Here is a 23724-nt window from a genome sequence, read left to right on the forward strand (position 1 = left end):
TGCTAAATTCATGCTTGATAAGTGGATTTAGAGTGTGTTTTATTTATGTTAGGAGTACATTACAAATGTATTATGAGTGTCTTGCAAACATACAATCAGTATATCTTAAATAGACTGTTTGCGTACATTCTATATATTTTTGGCCAATCCAAAATTCTAAAAACTGCCCTGGTGAAAAATGAATATGCCAAGTACATTACATTTTGTATACTTTTACATACCTGCAGCTAGATTAGTAATGAGTATACTTCAAGTGCGTTAATAATTAGTTAACTTAAAGAGTGCTATTTTGGGAATAGATTACTTTAGCTGGTAACATAACCAAAATAATTTTTCCAAATAAATAAAAGCTGATTAAAACAGTCAAAAACAATTCATTTTAAATATATTTAAAATATAGTTTTATTCACAGCATTCAAAGTGTACAGTATTTGCCTAAAAATTGAACAATTACTCATTGAAGAATGTCAAGATGATTGAGTTTACAACGTCTTTCTCTCCCAAATCAACTTTAGTCTGGCAGGTTTTGGTTCAGCCTAAGGAAATCTGAAAAAGAGAGACAATAAGCTCAATTAAAAAGTGTTTAATATTAAAACATTACATTTATTTAAGACTTACTGTATTAAATCTATAGTTTACTGGCAGAGATTGTATAGCAGATATATTTTTACCTAAACTAGAGCTTGACTTAAATGTCATCATATATATTAAGGGGCGGTTTCCCAGACAGGAATTAGACTAGTCCTAGACTAAAATAAATGTAAGAGCTGTCCAAACTGAAAACAACTTGCTCTGACATATCTTAAAATACATCAGTGCCCATTGTTTTACATCGTTATGCACATAAGTAATGTTTTTAGTAAGGCATGTTTGTTAAAACTATCCTAATTAAACTAAGGTCTAGTCCTGGATAAAGCTAATCCCTGTCCGGGAAACCACCCCTAAGAGTTTTCATTATAATGACTTGCCTATATGGGCTGCAAAATCCTCCTTACATAAAATACTTCAGCTCCTAAAGAAAGATTTTATTGTATTAAATTTAAATGTAAAAATTGTCAGAAAGAAAAAGCAACAAGCAGACAATTGGGTGTTTCCTGGAAAGGGATTATTTTAAAACAGGACTAGGCCTTAGTTTAATTAAGAAATATAACCAGTTTCAAAAAACATGCCTTAATAAAAACATTACCTGTGTGCATTTTGAGGCAAAACAAAGGACACTGGTGTATTTTAAGATATGTCAGTGCAAGTTGTTTTCAGTTTGGACAGCTCTTACATTTATTTTAGTCTAGGACTAGTCTAATCCCTGTCCGGGAAACCGCCTCAATATGTATAACGTTATCTAAACTGAAGCTTGATTTACTACTACGAATGAATTATTATATCTTAAGAGTTTAAAATGACTTACCATTAGCTGCAAAGTCCTCCCTACAAATGTCTTTGAAAAACTTTAGCTTCTGAGGAAAGAATGCAGCATCATTAATACTAAATACAGTTAGGTAAAAGCCTTACAACCTCTAAACAGTCAATAAATGGTTAACTTTCACGCTACATTTAAAAAAACAGATTTTCTGATGCTACCTTTTTTCATTAACATATACATACACACCAATACATATATTTAACAAAACAATCGGGTGAACTAATTCGATATAACAGGCTGACAGTGCTATCTTTCAAACCTTTAACATTAGCTATAAGCTAAGCTAAGCTACACAGCAGCTTATCAGTAATAGCGAGTTAGACACCGCGTTATTGACAACATTTCGCATTCGAAATATGATAGTCTACTGATAAACTTCAGAATGGTCAAACGATATTCAAATATAATTAATTTTAAAGTCGCCATGAAACGGAAGTATCGATCGCCTTATTTTCCCCGTGGTGACGTATATCCGAATGAAACGGCTTTTGAGATGAAATAAAGCAGGGCTGGATTTGAATTTGTCCATCGAGATCTGATTGGATCGTTTGAAGTTGGGTCGTGCTGCTAATTGCTAATCGCTGAGATCTTCTCCCGGACCCCGCCCACCTGCCATACTTATGACCGGAAGTGAAGAGAGATCGTTTTGAGGAGGGGAGGAGATTAGCATTTTTGATTAAAGATTATGAGCACACACGAATTTTTTAAAAATAATGAAGCTCACAGATAAGTCATTTGTTAATAATACCACAATATTAAAAATATATATATAGTTTTTCATTTCAATTTCATTGCGACTTTAAGGTATTTTAACGTACCTTGGGACTGAATCCGTCCGCCTTGAACGACTGGTAAAAATCAAAATACGTGCGTCGTGACGTCATCACACACACGTCAGATGCATTATTCAAATCTCAGAATTCACTTTTCTCTGAAATGCATTTACGAAAACTGTTTAAGTTTTGTACAGCTAAAAGCGGTATGCAATTGACTGAAAAACTACAAAAAAACAAACACTCATTCCCCTTACGAAAATGAATGTTTTTTTTTTGTGGTAAAAGTTTAGTAACCATGTTTTTTTGGTGTATTGATTATTATTAGCAAAACCACGGTTATTTTGTGGTAAAACACAGTTAATTGGTTTATCCAATGCTTGACTATAGTGAAGTTAAAGTGTACCTTATGTTAATAGTATATTACAAATGTATCTACAATATAAAATGTAACTGAACATAGGCCTACTGCTCTCTCGTAATTTTAAGCCCACGTTATTTCTCCATAAAATAATATACATTTGTACACCCCATATACTTTGAAAATGTACTTAAAATATACTGTTTCTAAAGAATACTAAATAATGTATTTTAGAAATATACTGTCAGTGCATTATTATAATGATTACTTTAAGCATACCGATAAAGTATACCTAAAATACATTTTAAAATAAGTTTAAATTTAGTATACTTTAAAAATTGCACAAAACTTTAACTTTAAGTATATTTTTCTAAAGTATACTTTTAGAAAATATACTAAAGTATATTTATTTTGAAGTATGTTAAAAGTTTAATTGTAAAAAATACCCGCAAATATGTTGTAAGCATACTTTAAATATGTTTAAAGAAAGTACATTCCTTTGTAAGTATATTTGTAATGTACTATTGCAAAGTTAAATATACTTGAAATACAATAAAGTATATTTGTTTTTCACCAGGGTATAATTTAATGAATGTGGTTATAATGTATGAATAATGATTGTTAATGGGATTTTCACCACACTGATTCAGGCACTGGAGCCTCAGAGCTTGTCCCATTTCCACCAAGGACTCACTGACCTTTTTTGTGCCAAGGAAACAGCAGTGATTAAGGTGCTCACCTCTCCGCAGCCCCTCTGTCCTTTACAACATATGGCGAACCTTGGAGTTCAAGGACACCGCAGTTTCACAGATAATGGGTGATTCATTACCAGCACTGACATCAATCTTCCATCCCCCACAGCAGCCCACAGAAGCCTAAAGGCCGCGGTATACTTTTTTTCCGCGTCCGCGTCCGGCTCGCGCGCGCACGCGTCCGCGAAGCTTTTCGAGTATACTCTCCGCGGCTACACGCGGATGGCCGCGTTCGACACTATACGCAATACAAATGATTTCTTATTCAAATTATTAGTCTAACAGGCTGTCAGGGCAGCACTGATTTGGTGACATTTAGAGTACATTAAAACATTAGAATAGGTGAAGAAAAGTAACTGTTCCACCATTGCAAACACAGTTAGAACAAACAACAAGACAACAAAGAACAGGAATCAAACAAACATGCTCCAGAGCTTTCTGTTCTTGGAAGAAGTAAAAGTTAAAGAAGAAAAACCATACTGTGTGTGCAAATGCTGTCTATTTTCTTTGTATAATTGTTTATAGTGGAGTGCACTGTCTAAATATTTTCACGCGCATGCGCTGTTGTACGCGGACTGTACGCGCACTGTCCGCGCGGTCTCAAATTTTGGGCTGCACGCGGACGGTCCGCGCGGCCGGCCGCGGACCCTCTTGATGACGAAAATGACGTCATGCGGACGGCGCGCATACGCGGACGTCCCTAGTATACTTTCGGCTTAAGGGGCCATCATTTTAACGTAACCCACTCTTGCTTTTTACCATCTCTATGAAAAGTGCTTCAGTATGCTACTCCAAGTATCCTTATACAAATGTGTCATTGTTGTTTTATGAGCAGGGGATGTAAGCATGCAGATGTGTGTTTAAACTGTGCCATGAAGTGTGTTGAATCTTCCTTGTCATGGTGTCAGAGATATGAGACTGTTTTGCTTTGATGAAGACAACCTCACCTTACCTCAACTGCGACTTTATCTTTTTGCCTGCTCTGTTCTCAGACCACCCCTACAGACCAAGAGAGATCAAGATGAGGTGAATATATGCCACTGATAAGTCTGACATCCATTTATCCAACAACAGCACATACCTCTGGACATGGCACCCTTTTATCCTCAAATTCAACTTACAGTCTTAAAAATAAAGGGAAATAACAGTGATGACTTACAAACCATTTTTGGTATCCCCCCAAAAAACTTTAAGGCAAATGTTATAATGCTCAGCATGCATTTACATTTAATGCAAAATAAGATATTTGATATTGTGAAAAACATATGAAACTTGCAATTTGAGTATCAAAGATTCTCTTAAATATATAAAAAAATATATATAAATACGAAAATCAGGTGTCTGAAAATCTGAAGAATGTATAGCCTTTAAATCAAGTTAAAACCACATGAAAATTTGGGGAGCTACATTTTTGCTGCTTATGAATTGCTGCTGAGACATCTTTAAATCCAAATTGTTTTAGCCATTAAGATATTTCATGCTTCTTCTTTCCCAAAACACACATTTTCCCATGAGAATCTCGATTAACATTTTTGGCTCTTTATTTGCCATAAGACACGGCAGACGGGCAGCGAGGGACATGCTGGTCTTTGCCACCTTGCCCATATCGAAAAAAATTAGCTTGTTTAACAAAACAATCTGTTCATGCCGGGCAGTTGACACAATCTTATTAAGAGAGTGGTCAGCAGCTGAGAGCTTTTCCTTTTTGTCCCACGCACTGTGAGGTGAACAGACTATTTAACCTCCTCAATGTTGTGATAATACTCCATAATGCTGTGATTGTGATGGTTATGGGATGTTGTTAAATGGTTGTACAGTCTCTTTACCTTATCTTTATCAAACAAATCAGAGTTCAGAGGCATAAAGGCTTTCTGGTCTCCGTTATTTGTAAGAGGACACAGTGTCACCAGTTTAAGATGTTTAGAAAAGATACTATCGCTCTATAACCATGAAGGATGAGGTGAGAAATATTGAGGACTATCTGTTTAGAATAGGACAATGAAGATTATTAGTGGACTTGTGAATAATGAGCTGTGTATAAGTGAACAGGAAGTCAAGTTCCCAACTCTCTCTCTCTTTCTCTCTCATTTATATCCTTCACACCCTGTCCGTGGCCATCTGGACCCTGGCAGTTTCTGCTCTTTGCTTATTCTGTCTACAACTATCACATTAGATACACATTTGTTTGTAAAGTTCAATGTCTTCCAGAAAATGTTCTTCTTTAAATATATAAACATACAATATATCAAATGAAAGAACAGATCATCTGCTTAAAAAAAAATCCTCATCCTACTTTTATTAGTTCTCTATTATCACCTCTCAAATAAGGGTAGTATTCAATTACTGTATCTTACCTTTTCTTCAAAAAGCTAGAAAAAAAGCCAGAAAAACTCGTCATTGGCAGGAAAGCGTTTTCTCTTAAAGGATTAGTCAATTTTCTTACAAAAAAATCCAGATAATTTACTCACCGCCATTTCATCCAAAATGTTGATGTCTTTCTAGAAATTGTGCTTTTTGAGGAAAACATTCCAGGATTTTTCTCATTTTAATTGACTTTAAAGGACCCCAAAACTTAACAGTTTTAATCCAGTTTAAAATTGCAGTTTCAAAGGACTCTAAATGATCCCAAACGAGGCATAAGGGTCATATCTAGTGAAATGATGATCATTTTTGACAAGAAAAATAAAAATATGCACTTTTAAAGCACAACTTCTTGTCTTCCTCCATTCATGTGACGCGCCAGCCTGACCTCATGTAATACGTCCTCACGTCAAGATGTCACGGATGACGTATGCAAAACTACGCCCCAGTGTTTACAAGTGTGGAGAAAGAGGAGCGTTCCGACGTTGTTGTATGTCGAATGATACTAATTAATGTCTTTGTGTCAGTTTATTGTTTAAAATGGTCCGCAATGTGCGTTTCACATATGTAACACGTGACCTTTCCACGGCATTATGCAATTACGTGAGGTCGCGCTGGCGCGTCAAAGGACCGGAGGAAGACGAGAAGTTGTGGTTTAAAAGAAAGACATCAACATTTTGGATGACATGGTGGTGAGTAAATTATCTGGATTTTTTTTTAAGAAAATTGACTAATCCTTTAAGGTTTTTTCTTGCAACCCACTTTTATTAAGGGTACCGTTAACCTTATATCTAAGGGATTTCTTTACTTTAAGGGACAGTAAGTAGGGTTTTAAGTGTTTTATTAATCAAAATTAATGTCTTTATTCATAAAAATGTCCTCATTGGTGTCAAATGACCTCTGCCAGTGATCTGACTTTTCTTTGTAAGGTTAGAATTTCTTCTCTTTACTTACATTGAACGGGTAAGTCCGCCGTATTGATAAACTATAATAGCAGAGAGGGACAAAAAGCACTAGCCAACCAACGCATTTCCACAACGCGTTTTCATTCAGAACACGTGAACCAGCTGCAACGGACAAGGAGATCAGCGATTACATAACGGCTACCGTAGTTGCAACACGCATTTGGAAAAGCGAGGCGCTAGAGAGCACTGTTCGTTTGAAAGCCAAATACAATTTCACCACTAGATGGGGGTAAATCCTACTTAATGTCCCTTTAAGGACTTTCATGCAACCGGGTACTGAACCATATCTTCTTGTTGCAATGCCACGCGCATCCTAACTACAACATGCCCTTTACGACATTGTTTCTGCCTCTTATTCACACAGAATGCTTTCCATGAATGTTACAGCAATGTTACTAGGTCCTCTTTACAGGAGCTATCCCACATCATTATGGGATGTGTTTGTGTTCACACAGAAGCCTCCAATTTTCTGGAAATCTGGGACCAATGTGCTGTGTGAATGAGGTAATTGACTGTACACATTCACTGTGCTGTGAATCTCTTCCTTTGTTTTCAGCAGAGACATGACCAACGAACCACAGAAAATCTGTAAAAATCTCCTATCCTTTCCCACACAGACAGGACGACAGGCATCCTGCTGAGGTGTAAATAGGCTGTAGGTGTTGTTTCTCAGATGGCTGATGAGAAAATAGCCTATTGTTCCCCAGGGGCTGATTTTGCTTTAATTTTTTCCAAAGCACTCTTTATGTGTGTATTTCATTATCCTATGAATAACGAGAAGAAAACACAAGCTTGAACAGGCAAGTGAAAATGTGTTGGTAAAATAAATCCAATGTGTAAAAGCTAGCAGGGATCTTTGGGACCCATCGAAACGAACACCTGCTGTATATGCACAGACAGAGGTACCATGGCTCAGATCTAATATGCTGTTTTTATAGTTTTGTTCCCATCTGTTTCTCTCCATTAGATTGAAACATTTTGTAGGGTTATTATACACTAGCAGAAGATTGGATCATATACCTTATTTCAGAAATCACACTGAACTCGCTTTCATAAAGGAAAGCTTTCTCCATGCAAAATAAACAGAGATTTCAGGTGTCTGATAGATGTTACAATTTATTACTGTCAACTATATCCTTCCCTAGTCACAAAAACATATTCTTGTAAACAACATCAATGATTGCGATTTTATAAGATGCAAGGCAAATAATTGCCAGAATAATTTGGTTTGTTCATTGTAGTGAATACATTGTGTAAATTATATAAGAAAACTTTGGATGAATCGTTTAATAAAGAACCTTTTTTTTATTAGCTGCACTGAAAGTAATAATATTAATATACGTCATCTGTGCACAAGATAGGGCCTTAAAAACATCAGCCAATTGCTCATGCAGTCATCGCATCAGCGATTGGCCCTCTGGCTTGTCAATCACTGCCATTACGATTCTTGTGAGATACGTGCGCGCTCCAGTAACTAAACACAGGCGACGCATGCGCATAGCGCATGAAACTCCGTCTTAAGTTTCGGTTTGTTTTCATTGTCGATCCTGCTTTCCTCCTTGAATTTGCACCACGGTAGAGAAGAAACTCGAAGAAGGACACAAAAGAAAGACTTTTTTAAGCCGCTGGGAATAGGAGAAAATTGTCAGAAGAACGTAATGTAAACAGAGTCGTTATTGGAGAAACATTTCAACGCTGGAGAGCAATGAAGGAACAGAGAGGTGTCAAGACAGACGCGCAGTTCGCAAAATTCTTCCCGACAGGTAACAGTGATTATTCTTTCTTTGTGGAGTAATTATTGTTGTACTGTTATTCAGGTATATTGACGTTGTTCTTGTACTGTAGTTGTAAGGCAGTGACCAGTCTGCTACATGCTAGTTGATTTAACGTTTTAACGTCTTATTTGTTTATTATCATCATTTCACATAATGAATCCACTGACACGAGTCACGTGACAAAGCATATGCTGGTGGTAAACAAACACTCGTGTTCAAATATTCGTGCAAGAGTTTTGGAAGGCGTTCCCTAGAAATGAGCTGTGAGGGAGGGAGGCTGTTCTTACGCATCCTCTTTTGCGCCTTTAACTTCCAAAAAACCTTTTATAAAAAGGTATGAAAGAAACCTTTGACTTTTGGGAAATGGTTCTTTTTGGAACCAAAAATGGCATTGCTTTGAAGAACCTTTTAAGGACCTTAATTTTTTAAAAGTGTACGGCAGGCTTTTCCAAATTGACTATATTAATTGTACATTTTATACTGTGCACTGTATGCACCCCAGTATGTGATCAACACAATATATATATCTTGGTCAGTCTTACTGAATGATGAAAGAGTAAAAAAATGTACGGTTATGCCTTTTTTTCTTATATATCAGTTATCTTTTACCTGCACCTCGTATGGTGTGCAATTATTTTTATGCCTTCATTTAACAGGGTGCAGATTAGCCCCCAAAACAAATCACAGGCTCGCATGCGATACATATTAGGAATCAATGATCTGACAGGCCTGTAGTTCTGTTCCTGTGCCCTCCTGAGGTATATAGCTCTGTTCCATAGCCTTTCACATGCAATTAGGCTGTTTGTTTTACATGCATGTATGGGTCCTGGAGGTCTGACAGGCACAGGGCAGACCCTGCTCCCCATTGAGAACCATCTGCCGTACGGCCAATTAATATTCATTAGGCCTTCTGCTAGAGCTCACATACACATAACCTGTTTAGAGGATGGCAGATGAAAGGGTGATGCCATCAAGAATACCAGATTTGTTATGTGAAAAGACTGTGACGATGTCAATACTGCTTGAGGTTTCGCTGGGGAGGAGGAGTGTTGTGTGCGGAGCAAAACCGGTTTTCTCTTGAAGGTTCACAAGGTTCCTCTTTGAACCTGCTGGTGTGCCTCTGATTGTCTCAGTAGTGTTTTTTGGATAAAGCAACGATGGAGATTGCAACTTTATTGGGGAGACTGGGGCTAGTTGTCACACAGTTATATCTCAGGAAGCAGTTGGCCTTTAATACAATTCCTGATTTTCAAGTTTCTAAGTCAGCGTGTACCTGGAAACAAAACTGATGTACATTTCATATATGTGGCAATAATATATATATATATATATATATCAATCATAAAAATATAATAAAAATCTGATGATAGTATTAAGAAGGAGCTATATATCGTGTTAAGAAAGGAGTGAGTTAAAATCAAAAGGCATAGCACAGGCTCTCTCAGCTTGTTCTCGCTTGACCGACCTTGAATGAAACCTCTGATGAGAAGAAAAGCTATTTTCACTTACCACACCATGCAGAAGTGCCAGTTCTAGACGCTTCTGATCTTCGCTGCTCAGCTGGACAGTTTTCACCTGCCTTTATTTTCCAAGGGCTCTGAAATCATAAAACACTGTCCAATTAATGCTGTCCCTTCACATTCACACCCGGGGGATAAACTGTGTTGTATTTGGAAGCTGATATTACAGCATGGCATGGTGGTACTTAACGAGCAAAAGTGTGAATAAAGGGTACAAGGGGGTGCCTTTAGTGCACCAATAGACCAAGGTCCAGTTTTACTGCTTAGTTAAATTTTAGACTAAGCTGCTTAAGCCTTGTCTATGAAACCAGGCCCTAGTTTACACATTTGATTTCAATTTATAACTTCTGATGCAGTGAGACTTGCACATGTTTGTATGGAATAAAGTAAAGGAATCAAAAACAACAACATCAAAAACAAGGTGACCAAGGTTCTGGCACAACACAGAAATGCCCTGTTTTAAAATAAATGGGTCTGACCAGCCTGATCTAAGGAGAATTTATACATATTTTACAAGTTGGCTAATTCATATGAAAGTTAATTGTGCAAAAACAAATGATTCTCATAAAAAACTATAACCAAACCCAACATCTAATCTAACACAGTCTCACCCCATGGCGTCAATATTTGACGACACTTGACCATGCGTCAATATGTTGACGCGGAGGGTATACCTTTCGCGTCATTTTTTGACGAACTGGGGACTTCAATACTATTAGGTCCGTTGCATTCTCTTTCCTATTTTCTTACCATTTTCGCGTCGGTTTAGGGTTAGATTACGCAAAATTAAACAGTGTACGCGAAATTAAACAGTTGTCACCTGGCGTTGGGGTTAGAGTTAGGTACGTGAAATTAAACAGTTGTCACCTGGCGTTGGGGTTAGAGTTAGGTTTGGGTAGGGATGTCATTATGTAAATTTAACCCTAAACCGACGCGAACATGGTAATAAAATAGGAAAGAGAATGCAACGGACGTAATAGTATTGAAGTCCCCAGTTCGTCAAAAAATGACGCGAAAGGTATACCCTCCGCGTCAACATATTGACGCATGGTCAAGTGTCGTCAAATATTGACACCATGGGGTGAGACTGGGTGACACTAAGTATTTTACTTTCTACATAAAAGTATTTTTTTAAGTATTTGCATTTCATCAGTGTTTTTCTTTGGAAAACATACATTCCAAAGTATATTATCATAATTTTTACTCCACTACATTTCATAATTTCAAGTTTTTTTGTTTATATTTAATATTTAAGTACATTAAACATCTAGTATTTTTTACTTTTACTTAAGTAAAAAGTACTTTTGTACTTTTACTCAAGAATACAGAGCCCCTTAGGTGACATTGGAGTAAAAAAAATCTTAAGTTCAGTTTCATGCTCATGCGATACCTTCAGGTGCAGAATTTTTTTTGAAAAGTTTAAATTTGCGTGCTCACGTGAAACTTTCGCATATGCACGTGAAACTATCGTGCATGCACATAAAACTATCAAGCGCATATGAAAATATCACATAAACTATTGCATAAAGTGAAACTTTCACACAAAACTAAACTTTATCTAATTTTTGCTTCAATTAGGTGCTCCATACAAGAAAAGTAAAAGTACACATTTTTTATGTAATTAGGTATTAAATCAATTTTAATATGCAATATAAAAGGAATACACAGTATGATTCTATGCTTTAGAATGTAGTGAAAATTTTTTAGTAAAGTATTTTTTCCCAAGACAAACACTCTACCCAGTCTCACAAAGTTTCGTGATATAGTCACGTATTTTTTTGATTCTTTTTTTCGTTATATTATCACAAATTTCCGCGTTTTCATGATCGTATAACAAATTCCTGTTTTCGTGTAATTATCAGGTATTGGTTACTTAACTGCTTTTCCTATTTTTAAACCATTGTAGCTTCGGTTTAGGGTTAGATTTGGTGCTTGCATTAGAATGTCACTTTATACATTGGTTTATACTATTTTTTTTTATTTGTATTTTTTAAATGTCACCTGGAGTTGGGGTTAGAGTTGGGTTTGGGTAGGGATGTCATTTTATGTAAATCTAACCCTAAACCGAAGCGACAATGGTAAGAAAATAGGAAAAAACAGTTGAGGTAACCAATACGTGATAATCACACGAAAACAGAAATTCGTTATATGATCACGGAAAAACGCGGAAATTCATGATAATATCACGAAAAAAATATAAAAATAAAATGTGACTATATAACGAAATTTTGTGAGACTGGGCTGGTTATCTCATCAATTAAGAGAAAACATTTGCATAAAAAAACTTGTTCCTAATGATTTTTTATGTTAACATGCAATATTGCCCTTACCCAATTTATGAAAATAACTGAAGCCAAAATGTTATTTACTAATTTTAAATACTGTGTATGTTTTGATAATCATTCTGAATCTGATCTCTAAAAAATTCCTTCACAAAAATGCAATTATTTCAGCTTTTTGCTAAAAAAATTTATTTTTAAAGAAAAATACCCATATTTAAGAGTTTATAAGCAGAGAAAAAATAAAGATATTATTAAACGTTTTGTTTGTTTGTTTATTGTGTGTTTGAAAGCAGAGGGTCTGTTCTGTCATTTGATATATTTGTACGCTTATATATTTTTAGAAGAAAAATTTCCTGAAAGGCATTTTGTAAAACTTTTAAAAAATGCTGGGGGGCAACTTTTCAACAAATGGGTGGCGGGGAATGAGTTAATACGAATTAGCCAACTTGTAAAATATGAACAAATTCTTGAGAGATAGCATTGGTTGAACACATGGCTGTTTACAAAAAAACACCAAATAAATAGAAAATGTGAAAACCCGTGAATGACACATCATAAAATCCGTTGCCTACACAGCAGTCAGTTAGTTTATATAGTTTGGCGGCCATTATAAAAAATGTAAACAACTAAAACTGATAACAGAACACCTGTCTGGGTTCTTGAAGTCATCTTAACCGCTAGTACTTACAGTATATGTAGTCAGTTAGTCAGTTACAGCCAAGCATTGATGATGACCCTGTTGTGGTTTGTTTTGTAATTTCAACTGACTGGATGTTATAATAAAAAATATAATTGAAGAGCTCATGCGACCGATAAAAAAGAGCAACTGACGCTCAGTGTGAAATAAATGCTTAGCTTTTTGCCAGCCGCCACCTTTGTTTAAAACGTAGTGCTCACATAGCAAACAATAAAAAAGACTTGATGGACACATGACCTAAATGTGCAAGTGGTGTCTTAATTCAAGATCCATGCCGGCTTGTTACTAGCAAATTCTTTCAAAAAGTGCGTCACAGTCATAAAATGAACTGTGTAAAGAGAAAGCTGTAAAGTAGTGCGAACGGTCGTGTTATAGAGAGGATGTTAATGTACAAAGCATCCTGCTCTTTAGTCTACCATCTATTATCATCATTTGTGCAGCATTTTTAAGGCTTCTGTCCTTGAAGCCCCAACCAGTCCTACAATCGCTTTTCCCACCACTACGACATCGCTGTCATCTTGGAAAACCATCAGCTGACAGATTTACTGGTGTAAGCATTAGCTGAACTCAGGAGAGGGTACAGACTTACACTCCAAGACCGCTCACCTCTTCTTTTCAAAGCTCAATAATTTACTGTAAGAGCACCTCTGTGAATGCAGCAGTAAATGTACTGTTACTGATAAAGGAGATAGTGTATGAATTGGACAGCTGGTCTGACAGGATATATTACCACAAAGTCACCCTAATGACTTTGTTTGGTGATATATGACAAAGACAGATTGAACCCTTCATTTTAAGACATCCAGAGAACTTGATTTTCTCTCCTGCCACATTTATGGCGGGACTGTGAAAGCCATCCTGTTCTATATCTCTACATTGTAAAAACTAAAACCTACATTGTAAAAGCTATAGTAAAAACACTAAACAAACCAAATAAAAACTTAAAGTAAAGTGTATCATTTTTAATGTTCCCAATTGGAACTGCAAAAATAATAATTGGAAGAAAATCCCAGTTACCAGACTCGGTTACTAGGCTGGAGTAGTAAAGTAAAATCAAAACAGTGCCACATGTGCAAATCATTTTATTTTATTTTTATTTTAAATGGTTTTGTAGGTTAGCAAATAAAATCCTCAAAGGAGAAAATCACAATGCATGGGCTATATAACTTAAATAATAATAACTTAAATATTGACAGCTAATATTAAAAACTTTATTTTAATATGAAAGCAAAATGTGTTTTGAAGGTTTGATCTATTTTCTGTTCTGAGCTCCCAGTCTTTAGCTATGAAATAAATAAAATACACACAGCAGAAGCCTGGATTTTAACAACTGACAGCATTAATTAAAATTCACAGTCTTTGAGGGAATAATGGGAAATTAATGTTTAATCCTATTAAGATAAGGATGTGTTCTTGGTCTGGTGACAATCCATCATAAACTGAATCATCTCTATGGAGTCTCATATTTCTCTCAAGTCATTACCAAAGCCTTTACTTGCTTAAAACATACAGCACTGTTATGAGTCTTATCTGATCCCCAAATGAAAATCATGTGTGAACTAAATCACTGTGAATAACAGTTCAGATAGGATTTAAGGGATTTTGCCTGACAACAGTAAGTAAAAGCAGAATATGTTTAGATGAAATGTCTGCCGTCGATGACATCATCCATAGTACATCAAAACAGCTTCTATGACTCTTCCTGGGATATTTATCACGGATCAAGGCGGGACATGTATTTCTGTGTCCCTTGTGGCTGAACTGAGAGTTGTTTTGGTCTAACATGCGTTTCTCTGAATGTTGAAACTAAATCAAAAGTATAGAATTTCTGAAGGGCTTTAAATGGGTAAACATTTCAATTCACCAAAACATTTGCATCATATATTTACACGATTTAGCTGTGTTAATCTCATTCATTAAAATGCTGAATGCTGTTGCAGTTTAATCCCGGTGTTAGAAAACTCTATTCAGTTTACTCAAAAAAGGAGATTTGTCAATATTTACAATCCCTCATATCATTCTAACCAAGCAATATTTTAATTTTTGTTTTATGTTTGCTGTGAAAGGAGATGTAAGGCAGAAATGTTATATACCAATGGTTTCACAGACAAGGCTTAAGGCTAGTCCTAGATTAAGACACATGTTTGAGCTCTCTCAACTGAAAATAATTTGCACTGACAGATCTTAACATATGCCAGTGCCATTGATTTGTCTCAAGATACACACCAGAAATATCTTTGTCTAAGGCATGCTCATTAAAGATGCTTAAACATCTTAATTTAACTACCTAGTCCTGGCTTTAGCTAAGCATTTTCTGTGAAACCAGGCCTTGAAGTAATACGATGTAAAAAAGTTGGTTTAACTTGAAAAGTTAAGTTACCTCTCTACATTCAAATTTTGAGTTAATTCAACTCAAAGGCAGGCAATTTAGGGTGTTTTCACACATGTGGGAGCGCACCAGATTACATTGTATAATTTTTCTGTTAGTGCGGTTCATGTTCACATACGTGGTTTTTAGCATACTTGAAACGCCGCACCATACACCATATGACAACTGTCAGCCCTGTCATTGGTCTCTGACAGTTTTTGCCCCATGACCAACCCCCACATGTTTTCATGACAACCACCCTGACAGGAAGAGCGAAGCTAGCATGATATGGAGATAAAAGATGCAGGTCTTTGCGAAGTTTTTTTGCTTTAATGAGAAATTGCGCAACTGATCTATTAAAGCCCTTCTCATGGAGCCGCTTGCTAAAAACCCTGTAAATGTCACAATTTTTGTGAGTGGATGACAGCTATGCATTTATGAAATCATCAGCCCAAACCTCCAGGAGACAGATTGCCCTGTTTGTTGTTTACCCAACATAATAACACCCGATTCACGTCACGCCATAAGCCCAGTGGGTCAAACATGTCGAGAACTTCATGAAATTGATTCGGCAGAGATCGAGCAGCGTTCACACCATGGTTCGCACCAGAGTGCGGCTGTTGTGTTCACACCGACCGACCGAAAGCTCATTTGGCCCGACCTAAACAGTGTCAGTGTGAAAACACCCTTACTTTATTAAGTTGAACCAACAAATTTTTTGTTTACAGTGTGGGAATGGGAAAATTATGATAGAATGTCAATGTCTAGGTGAACAAATTCTTGAAATTATTAATAATTGTGGAGAAAATGTATAAATTTCACTCAATCAATATTTTTTGCATGTTGGTGTCGATGTCACAGGAGTGACGATCTTTTAGGCGGAACCAAAAGTTGGGAAAGTTTTGGTTCCGCCCGGATGTTTCCGTCCGGACCGGTATCGCGAACGCTGTAATCAGCCAAACTACACACAGCTGGGAGTTATTAAGAGGAGCGCCGGGTGATTGGAGGAGAGCAACACCCAGGAGAGTACTTAAGAACAGTTTAAACCACGGTCTTGGCTGTTGTTATCCCTGTTGTGTTGGTGTGTATCGTAGCGCCGAGTTGGGCTCGCCGGATACGCTATTTGGATTGTTGTACTTGCTCTCTCTCTCGTTTTGGATCGTAGATCTACCTTGCTAAGGATATCGAAGACCTTATAGGTTAAACCTTAGATGGATACTGAAGCTGGACGAGAGAAACGAAGGAAGAGGAAACTTACCATCGTGAGTAATACACCTGTGGAAAAGTGGTGTTGATGGCTGGAAAATGCCCTGTCTATGCATCTGGAGCTATTGCAGTGTGAAGTCAACCTAGGACGAAGGAAGTACAGTAGATGTGAGGAACAAAATCCCGTGAAGGAGGTGTGTTGCATGTACATTGACTTGCAGATCGTTTGAGTGTTTTCAAGAGAGAGTGAGTGGCCCTACCCCTGAACCAGCGTGGTGGGTGAGCCGAAGGGTCCTTGTGTGAAGTAGCTACAGTGGTGAAAACCAAACACTAGGCCGTGTTACCATCTCCATATCCTCGCCCAGAGCGAAGTGAAGGAAGACGGGTGTCTATCGTGTGCACTGAGCGTGGTGGGTGAGTCTTTGGATGTAGAAATTTTCACTTGAAGTGGTGCTGTGTAATGCTGTGTATTGCAGTGAGATTGCTGTGTCTTGTGACGTAAACCCGCCTCCAGTCACTCGTCCCGGGACGACGAAGAGGAAAGCGGCCCTAGATAAAACCTGTATGTGATTATGCTGTAGTGTGTTTCAGTCTTCTAAATTACGGAGTGGTATCTCGAAGTACCTCTCGCAGCCAACGCCTGGCGGACCTGTGTTTTGGAGTGGCGGCGAAGAACTGTGCGGTTGGCGGTGTGTGTGAGTAACACATATAATATTGTTACCTTACCTGTGTCTTTTTCATCATCACAGAGTTAGAGGCGAGAGAGATCCGCCGCCCCGAGGTCTCGACGAAAGGGCGCCCCGGTCCAGTTTTCGATTGACCAACGGGTCTCGAGGAAAGGGCAGCGCTCAACCCGGTGTGCCGGCGTGACGTTCTCGCCCCTCTGTAAGCCAACGAGCTCGCCGAGAGGGTCTTGGTCCCCGGCGTCCCATTGAAACCACCGTCCGGTCGACGTATTGTGTAGCCAGCCAGCGTAAGCCCGCCACCCTGTAAAAATACCATACGAATTGTTATGTCTGCTGATTGACAGGGAAGAGGAGTGTGTCAGGAGAGCTGCGGAGGGAGTTATACTTATCCAGAAGCTGTGGCCAGCGCAGAGGTGAGAGAAAACCTTGAAAACGATTCACTGTGTCCCTGTGTCCCAGCAGTCGTCTGTGAAGAGAAAGAGAGCCAGCGTGTACGCTGAGATACTGAGCTGTGAAGAGAACCATACCTACCCAGAAGCTGTAACCAGCGCAGAGGTGAGAGAAAACCTTGAAAACGATTCACTGTGTCCCTGTGTCCCAGCAGTCGTCTGTGGAGAGAAAGAGAGCCAGCGTGTACGCTGAGATACTGAGCTGTGAAGAGAGCCATACCTACCCAGTAGCTGTAACCAGCGCAGAGGTGAGCGAAAACCTTGAAAAACGATACACTGTGTCCCTGTGTCCCAGCAGCCGTCTGTGGAGAGAAAGAGAACTAGCGTGAACGCCGAGATACTGAGCTGTGAAGAGAGCCATACCTACCCAGAAGCTGTAACCAGCGCAGAGGTGAGAGAAAACCTTGAAACCGATTTACTGTGTCCCTGTGTCCCAGCAGTTGTCTGTGGAGAGAAAGAGAGCTAGTGTGAACGCTAAGATACTGAGCTGTGAAGAGAGTCATACCTATCCAGAAGCTGTAGTCAGCGACGAGGTGAGAGAACCCTTGAAAGTCGATTCACTGTGCCTTTTGTGTCCCAGCTGTCACCTGCGAAGGAATAGAGAGAACAAGTGTGAGTGCTAAAGGAACGAGCTCGGAAGGAGAACCATACGTACTAAGAAGCTGCAGTCGGTGAAGAGGTGAGCGAGCCCGTGGAGACCGATCCACCGTGCCTCCGTGTCCCCGCTGTAGTCTGTGGAGAGAGAGAAAACAGGGAAGGAGAGTGAGTCAACGAGCAAGGAGCTGTGGGAAATAGGCGGCGAACCGCCGTGCGCTGTATACAGGTACACGGACAAGAAAAGTCTATACCAACACTGATTGTGATTTATTCTGCCTCCAGGAAGGAAGAGGAGCGCGCCACGGGCAGAGGGAACCAGAGGCGGGAGCCAGTTCCCCGACGCAAACCCCCCCCTACCCTCTGTCATTCATTCGGCCGTGGCCCCCTGGAGGGCAGAGCCTGATTTTAGTTTTAATTCCCCTTTCCCCAAGTCCCCGTACATTTTAACTATTTAAATAAATAAAGAATATTTTTATACTTACCTGTCCTCGTTGTTGTCTGGTCATTGGGTTGGTTTTGGGGACCTCCTCGAGGTGGAAGTTGATAAGGGGCGTGGCTTAACCACTAGCAGCCAGCCCCTGGCTTGTGACATCATGACAACTACAGAACTCTATGGTTGTTTCTCAATATGCGTTCTTCAGCAATCTTGCGCCCTTGTGTTCTCGCTCTACGTCATCATTAACGTCATCGAAGTTCAGTTCCAATTCTCAAGAACACATGTACAGAGGATGCATGAAAATCCCCGGATTAGTTCTTGTTATCGAGGATGCATCGAGTGCAGACTTGAGTGCTGAAATCGCTTTACGCCCCAGAAGTCATTGAAGCAAAACAATGGTGGAGGTAGAAAGGGCTATACCCAATAAGTTGAGAAAGCTTGAGATGCTGGTTAAAGTAAACGTTTGTTTGTAAACATTTGAAGTATTAAATATATAAATAAATTGATAATTAAATGTATGTTTTATTGGCATAGAACAACTAATCTTAATTGAGTTTTTTATGTAACCTAGGGTAAAACTTTCATGTGAATGTGAATTTTCAAATGCATATGGTTTAAGAAGTGTATTTTGTTTGTATGGTGTGAGTCCTGTTAATTTACAGAAACAGATACAAATTGAGGTTTGGCTCTTTAAGAGTATTATTTATATATTTATTTAAGTAAAGTGTGGTTGAAATGTACATGGTGCAAAACGTGGTTTTTTGACAGCATGTTTGGTTGTCTGTTTAATCATTGGATGATCAGAAGTTGATTCCGCCCTCTGTACAAACAACTAGGACAGCTATTGGTTGTTTAAGAGAAATCAGCGTCAGTAAGAAAAAACACCTGGCAGATCGACCGGGTGAATGCATTGATCCAGATCGGATTAAGTTGTCTCTTATACTTTATAATTTGTTTTACTAACTGACAGTTAGTAATAATTTGTTAAGCATCTTGTTAAGAGAAGACTGGTAGTTGTTTTATTCAAGTTGCAAAGAGGAGATTGACGGACATCTATGGCGGAACAGATGTGAGTGATTAGAGAACTTTCTGTCGGACACAGAGCAGCATGCGAGTGTCTTTGGAGTGATAAGTTGTGTATCCAGACAGTCATATTTGCAATTATGATAAAAATGACGGAGACGGAAAAGCGCTTTGAATTGATGTGAGTGGTGATTAGGGGTGTAACGATTAACCGTGCAAATGCGCGTTTTCTCAATGAATGAATTTGAATGAATTACGGCGAAATCCAGGCACATCCGAACGCCAGGGGGCGCTCCCGTGCAGAAACTCCCTTTGTGCCACAGAAGAAGTAGCATTACGAATGCTATTCCAGGAAATGTCTACAGGAATATTTATATCACTGTTCTTCAAATTGTTTCAGGTATTTTCATGATAATAAAGAATATTTTAAATGATTTTGTTTAACGAGTGTTGCTTTTTTAAATGCAAGTTATAAACGACTCCGACTCGTAATGATTTTAGATTGAAAAGGACTTCCTACTGACCACATGCCGTAGTACACGCACAAGCTGTGCATGAAACAAAGAATCGCAGACTTACGATTCAGAATCGATTTTAGACAGGCATTTTTAATGGGACACACGGTTGAATCGTTACATCCCTAGTGGTGATGTTCATTTGGAGTCGCGGGACACGCAAACCTGCAGACGATTATCACGAGGGAGAAAGAAAGGAAGGGAAACCACAATAACCAATTCGGCGGACAGCTGCACCTTAAGGTATTTGGTTTCATTTTATTTTTGCTCTTAGGAGTGAAGAGGCCAGTTTAAGTTTTCGTTTAATGGCCACAACGCACACGAGCGAGGGCACGGGCCTGCAACAACAAGGGGGTGTGAATGTTTATGTGTAAGTGTGTGTGTGTGGGCCCACAAATACTGTGTTTTTTATTTCAAAGTTGTTCAATATGCTCTGATATGGGTATAAGTTAAGTAAGATACCTCTAAAGTCTTGATTTATATCGGGTAATCGGTTGTTGTGTGATTATAATGTGTTAAACGTGTCGCATTGAAAGAGTCACATAAACCGCAGTTAAAGGGGACCTGTTATTATTATTTTTTTTTCTCACCACAATTTCTGTGATTCCTAGCTTACTATTGTAAGTGATTTAACAAAGTGTAAAGTTTCAGTATTTAAATTTCATCCTTAAGAGGTTAAGGGTTATTTGTAGTGATTATTTGTTTTTATATACATTTGAAATCTTGATGAAAGCCTTATGTTAAGGGTTATTTAAGTTTTTTCTACTCTATTTCAATATTCCTATTTTTTCTTAAATAAAACTTGTTACTCTTATGTATAAACGCTGAAGTATTTACTCATTTGGTATCTGGTTTAATATTAATGTTGGGTCTAAACAGTTACATGTGAAGGGTTTAAGTTTCTTGCAGTAAATTATTTAGCAGTTAATGCTGTGATAGGTTAACGTAAAACTATAGAGAAGGAGTTCCCATAATCAGTCGAGAGACACATACAAAAGAACCCGTATGTACATTTTCCTGGTTCTGAATAATATGTAATTTAGAGCCAGGTGTTACACAAGTGGTGGCCCGTACGGGGAGACTCAAAGTCCCTTTGTTAGTACGTTACCTATTTTACCCTTAACTGATGGTGCTTTGTAATTAAGATGGAGTCACTTAGTCATTCAGATTTTCAAGAGATACTCACTGCGTGGTGTGATGAGGTTCTCATTGACAAATCACATGCCCTAGTGTTGGTGGGTGTGTCTGCAGCTGAGGAGGTAGCACATATTGAAGAAATCACAGAGTCAGTAAAAGTGTGGGGAAGAGTACGTGTTAGAGCTACTAAGACAGACCCAAATTCACATAAACAGCTCGTATTGTGTGAGACCCGAGAGGTAGTTAATCCTGCTCTTGTGCCTGTTGAACTGTTGTCTGCTGCTGGGGAAGAACCGTGGAAAGTAGTAGTATACATGGAAAAGGTACCTTCCTCTACTGAATTTGCTGAAAAACTTGCCATGTTTTTAGCAGGTGAAGGAAAGTCATTGACTGATGTGCAAGCTCTTCTGTCTTCCCAAGGTCCTAGTGCTAGTTCTCCAGAGGCTATCATTCGTGCAGTGGGGGATCTGTTAGAGAAAACAGGTAAACCATCCAACACTGATAATGTTTACAGAAGGCTGCGCATTTTTTCTGGTACTGTTCCTACACCACCAGGAGAAGAAACCTTAGATGGTTGGATTGATCAAGCCCGAATGATGATTGCAGAATGCGAATGCTCTGAGAAGGAAAAAAGGCGTAGAGTTGTGGAGAGCTTAAAAGGGTCAGCACTTGAGATAATCAAAGCAGTACGATTTTCTAATCCTGAAGCTAGTGTTTTACAATACATAGAGGCACTGGAAAGTACCTTTGGTACTTCTGAGTCAGGAGAAGATCTGTATTTTGCGTTCCGCCTGTTAAGACAATGTCCTGGTGAAGCCTTATCAGATTTTCTGCGCAGGATGGACAAAGCGTTGAACAAAGTAGTCCAAAAAGGTGGAGTGTCTCTGCAAATGGTGGATCGTGTCAGGGTTGAGCAATTAATTAGAGGTGCAGTGGAGTCAGATCTGATGCTTCTCCAACTGAGGCTTAGAGAGAGAAAAACTAAACCACCAACCTTTTTGACTCTCTTGAATGAGATTAGAGAAGCTGAGGAGAATGAAGCTGTACGTAAGAAAATAAGAGCTACTGTAAAGTCTGTACACAGTCAGGAGGATGACAAAATAAGCTTTTCAATAGTGAAAGAGTTAAAAGCAGAGATTAAGGATCTGGCAACCAGGATAGGACAGGGACCTTCAAAGACGTCAGCTGCTTCTATGAGGATGGAGTCTGAGCCTACTTCTACAAAAGCACATGTGGAAACGTCTCGTGATCTGGAGGTACACTCTCTGAAAGAACAAATCCAACAATTACAGCAGAAAATTAGCGTTATGAGTGTAGCACATAATCAGCTGTGTGAGCAGACTCAAAGACAATCCAGTTTTATGCCAAGGACACGGAAAGATAGAGCTAGACCCCCTCAGGAAGACTTTTTCTGTTACAGATGTGGAGAAGATGGGCACATTGCCACTAAGTGCCAAGCTCCTGAGAACTTGACAAAAGTGATCCAAAAGCTGGTCAGGTCACTAAGGAAAGCTAAGTGTGACAGAAAGGAAATGTCAAATGACAGTGCAAAGACTGAAAACTCTGATTGTTTCTCAAAGAAAAGCCAGATTGATGCTTTGGAAACTGCTTGTCTCCCTTAAGGATTAGTGGGGCCTACCTCTACTGTGACACTAAAACTAAATGGACATCCCTGTACAGCTCTCTTGGATAGCGGATCCCAAGTCACTATTGTATTTGACTCTTGGTATTCTAAGTACTTGTCAGATGTGCCAATACAACCCCTTCAAGGACTGTCTATATGGGGACTCGCTTCATCCAGTTATCCATACAAGGGATATATTGTTGTTGATGCCTCCTTTCCAGCCTCAGGCACTAAAATGGAAGAAACCATCTCCATTCTAGCCCTGGTTTGTCCAGAGTCCCAAGGACCCCAGTCAGTCCCTGTGATAATTGGGACAAATGCCAGTTTTTTCACAAGGTTGGCTGCTCTACATAATGAGACTGGTTCCTCCAATGTAGCTCACAGTTTCAGAATTAACTCTTCTTACCAGCAAATGTGTTGTCAACCAAAACCACAAACAAAACAGATTGCTGAGTGTTCAGAGGGGAAAGTTAAGTGGGCGGGACCAGGCATTTTGACAGTGCCCTCACAGAGTAAACTCCAAATCCTATGTCAAGTAGAGTGTGAAAGACCATTACCAAAAGATATCTTCCTGGTTGAAACCTCTCTGGAGGACCAGTTGCCCTCCGGTCTTTTCATTCCTCCTGTGGTGTTACCTTTAACAGAGGTAAATTTAAATCACATACAAGTACCAGTACACAATGAGACAACTAGAGACATCTCTCTTCCACCAGGAACTGTAGTTGCACAAGTGTATGCCACTGATACCGTTGCTGTGACTCAAAAAGGGAAACAAAC

The 23724-nt window shown here is 38.7% G+C and overlaps 1 protein-coding gene and 1 long non-coding RNA gene across 3 annotated transcripts; one reads left to right on the forward strand and one right to left on the reverse strand.

Moving 5' to 3' along the window:
* Nucleotides 1–373: 373 nt before the first annotated feature.
* On the reverse strand, nucleotides 374–2425 carry LOC135782654 (uncharacterized). 2 transcript variants are annotated; one of them, XR_010545452.2, is made up of 4 exons: nucleotides 2239–2425; nucleotides 1406–1454; nucleotides 969–1012; nucleotides 374–546 (listed from the first exon to the last, which is right to left on the reverse strand). It is a non-coding gene; the product is annotated as an uncharacterized lncRNA (long non-coding RNA). The 2 variants fall into 2 exon arrangements; XR_010545451.2 differs by lacking the exon at nucleotides 969–1012 and having other exon boundaries at nucleotides 2239–2422.
* An 18906-nt stretch (nucleotides 2426–21331) lies between these two features.
* Nucleotides 21332–22945, forward strand: LOC135782907 (paraneoplastic antigen Ma1 homolog). The gene has a single exon (XM_065293395.1). The coding sequence runs from the start codon at nucleotides 21332–21334 to the stop codon at nucleotides 22943–22945; it is 1614 nt and encodes a 537-aa protein (XP_065149467.1).
* Nucleotides 22946–23724: the final 779 nt, after the last annotated feature.

Source organism: Paramisgurnus dabryanus, chromosome 15 (assembly GCF_030506205.2).
Source record: "Paramisgurnus dabryanus chromosome 15, PD_genome_1.1, whole genome shotgun sequence".
Classification (NCBI taxonomy): Eukaryota; Metazoa; Chordata; class Actinopteri; order Cypriniformes; family Cobitidae; genus Paramisgurnus; species Paramisgurnus dabryanus.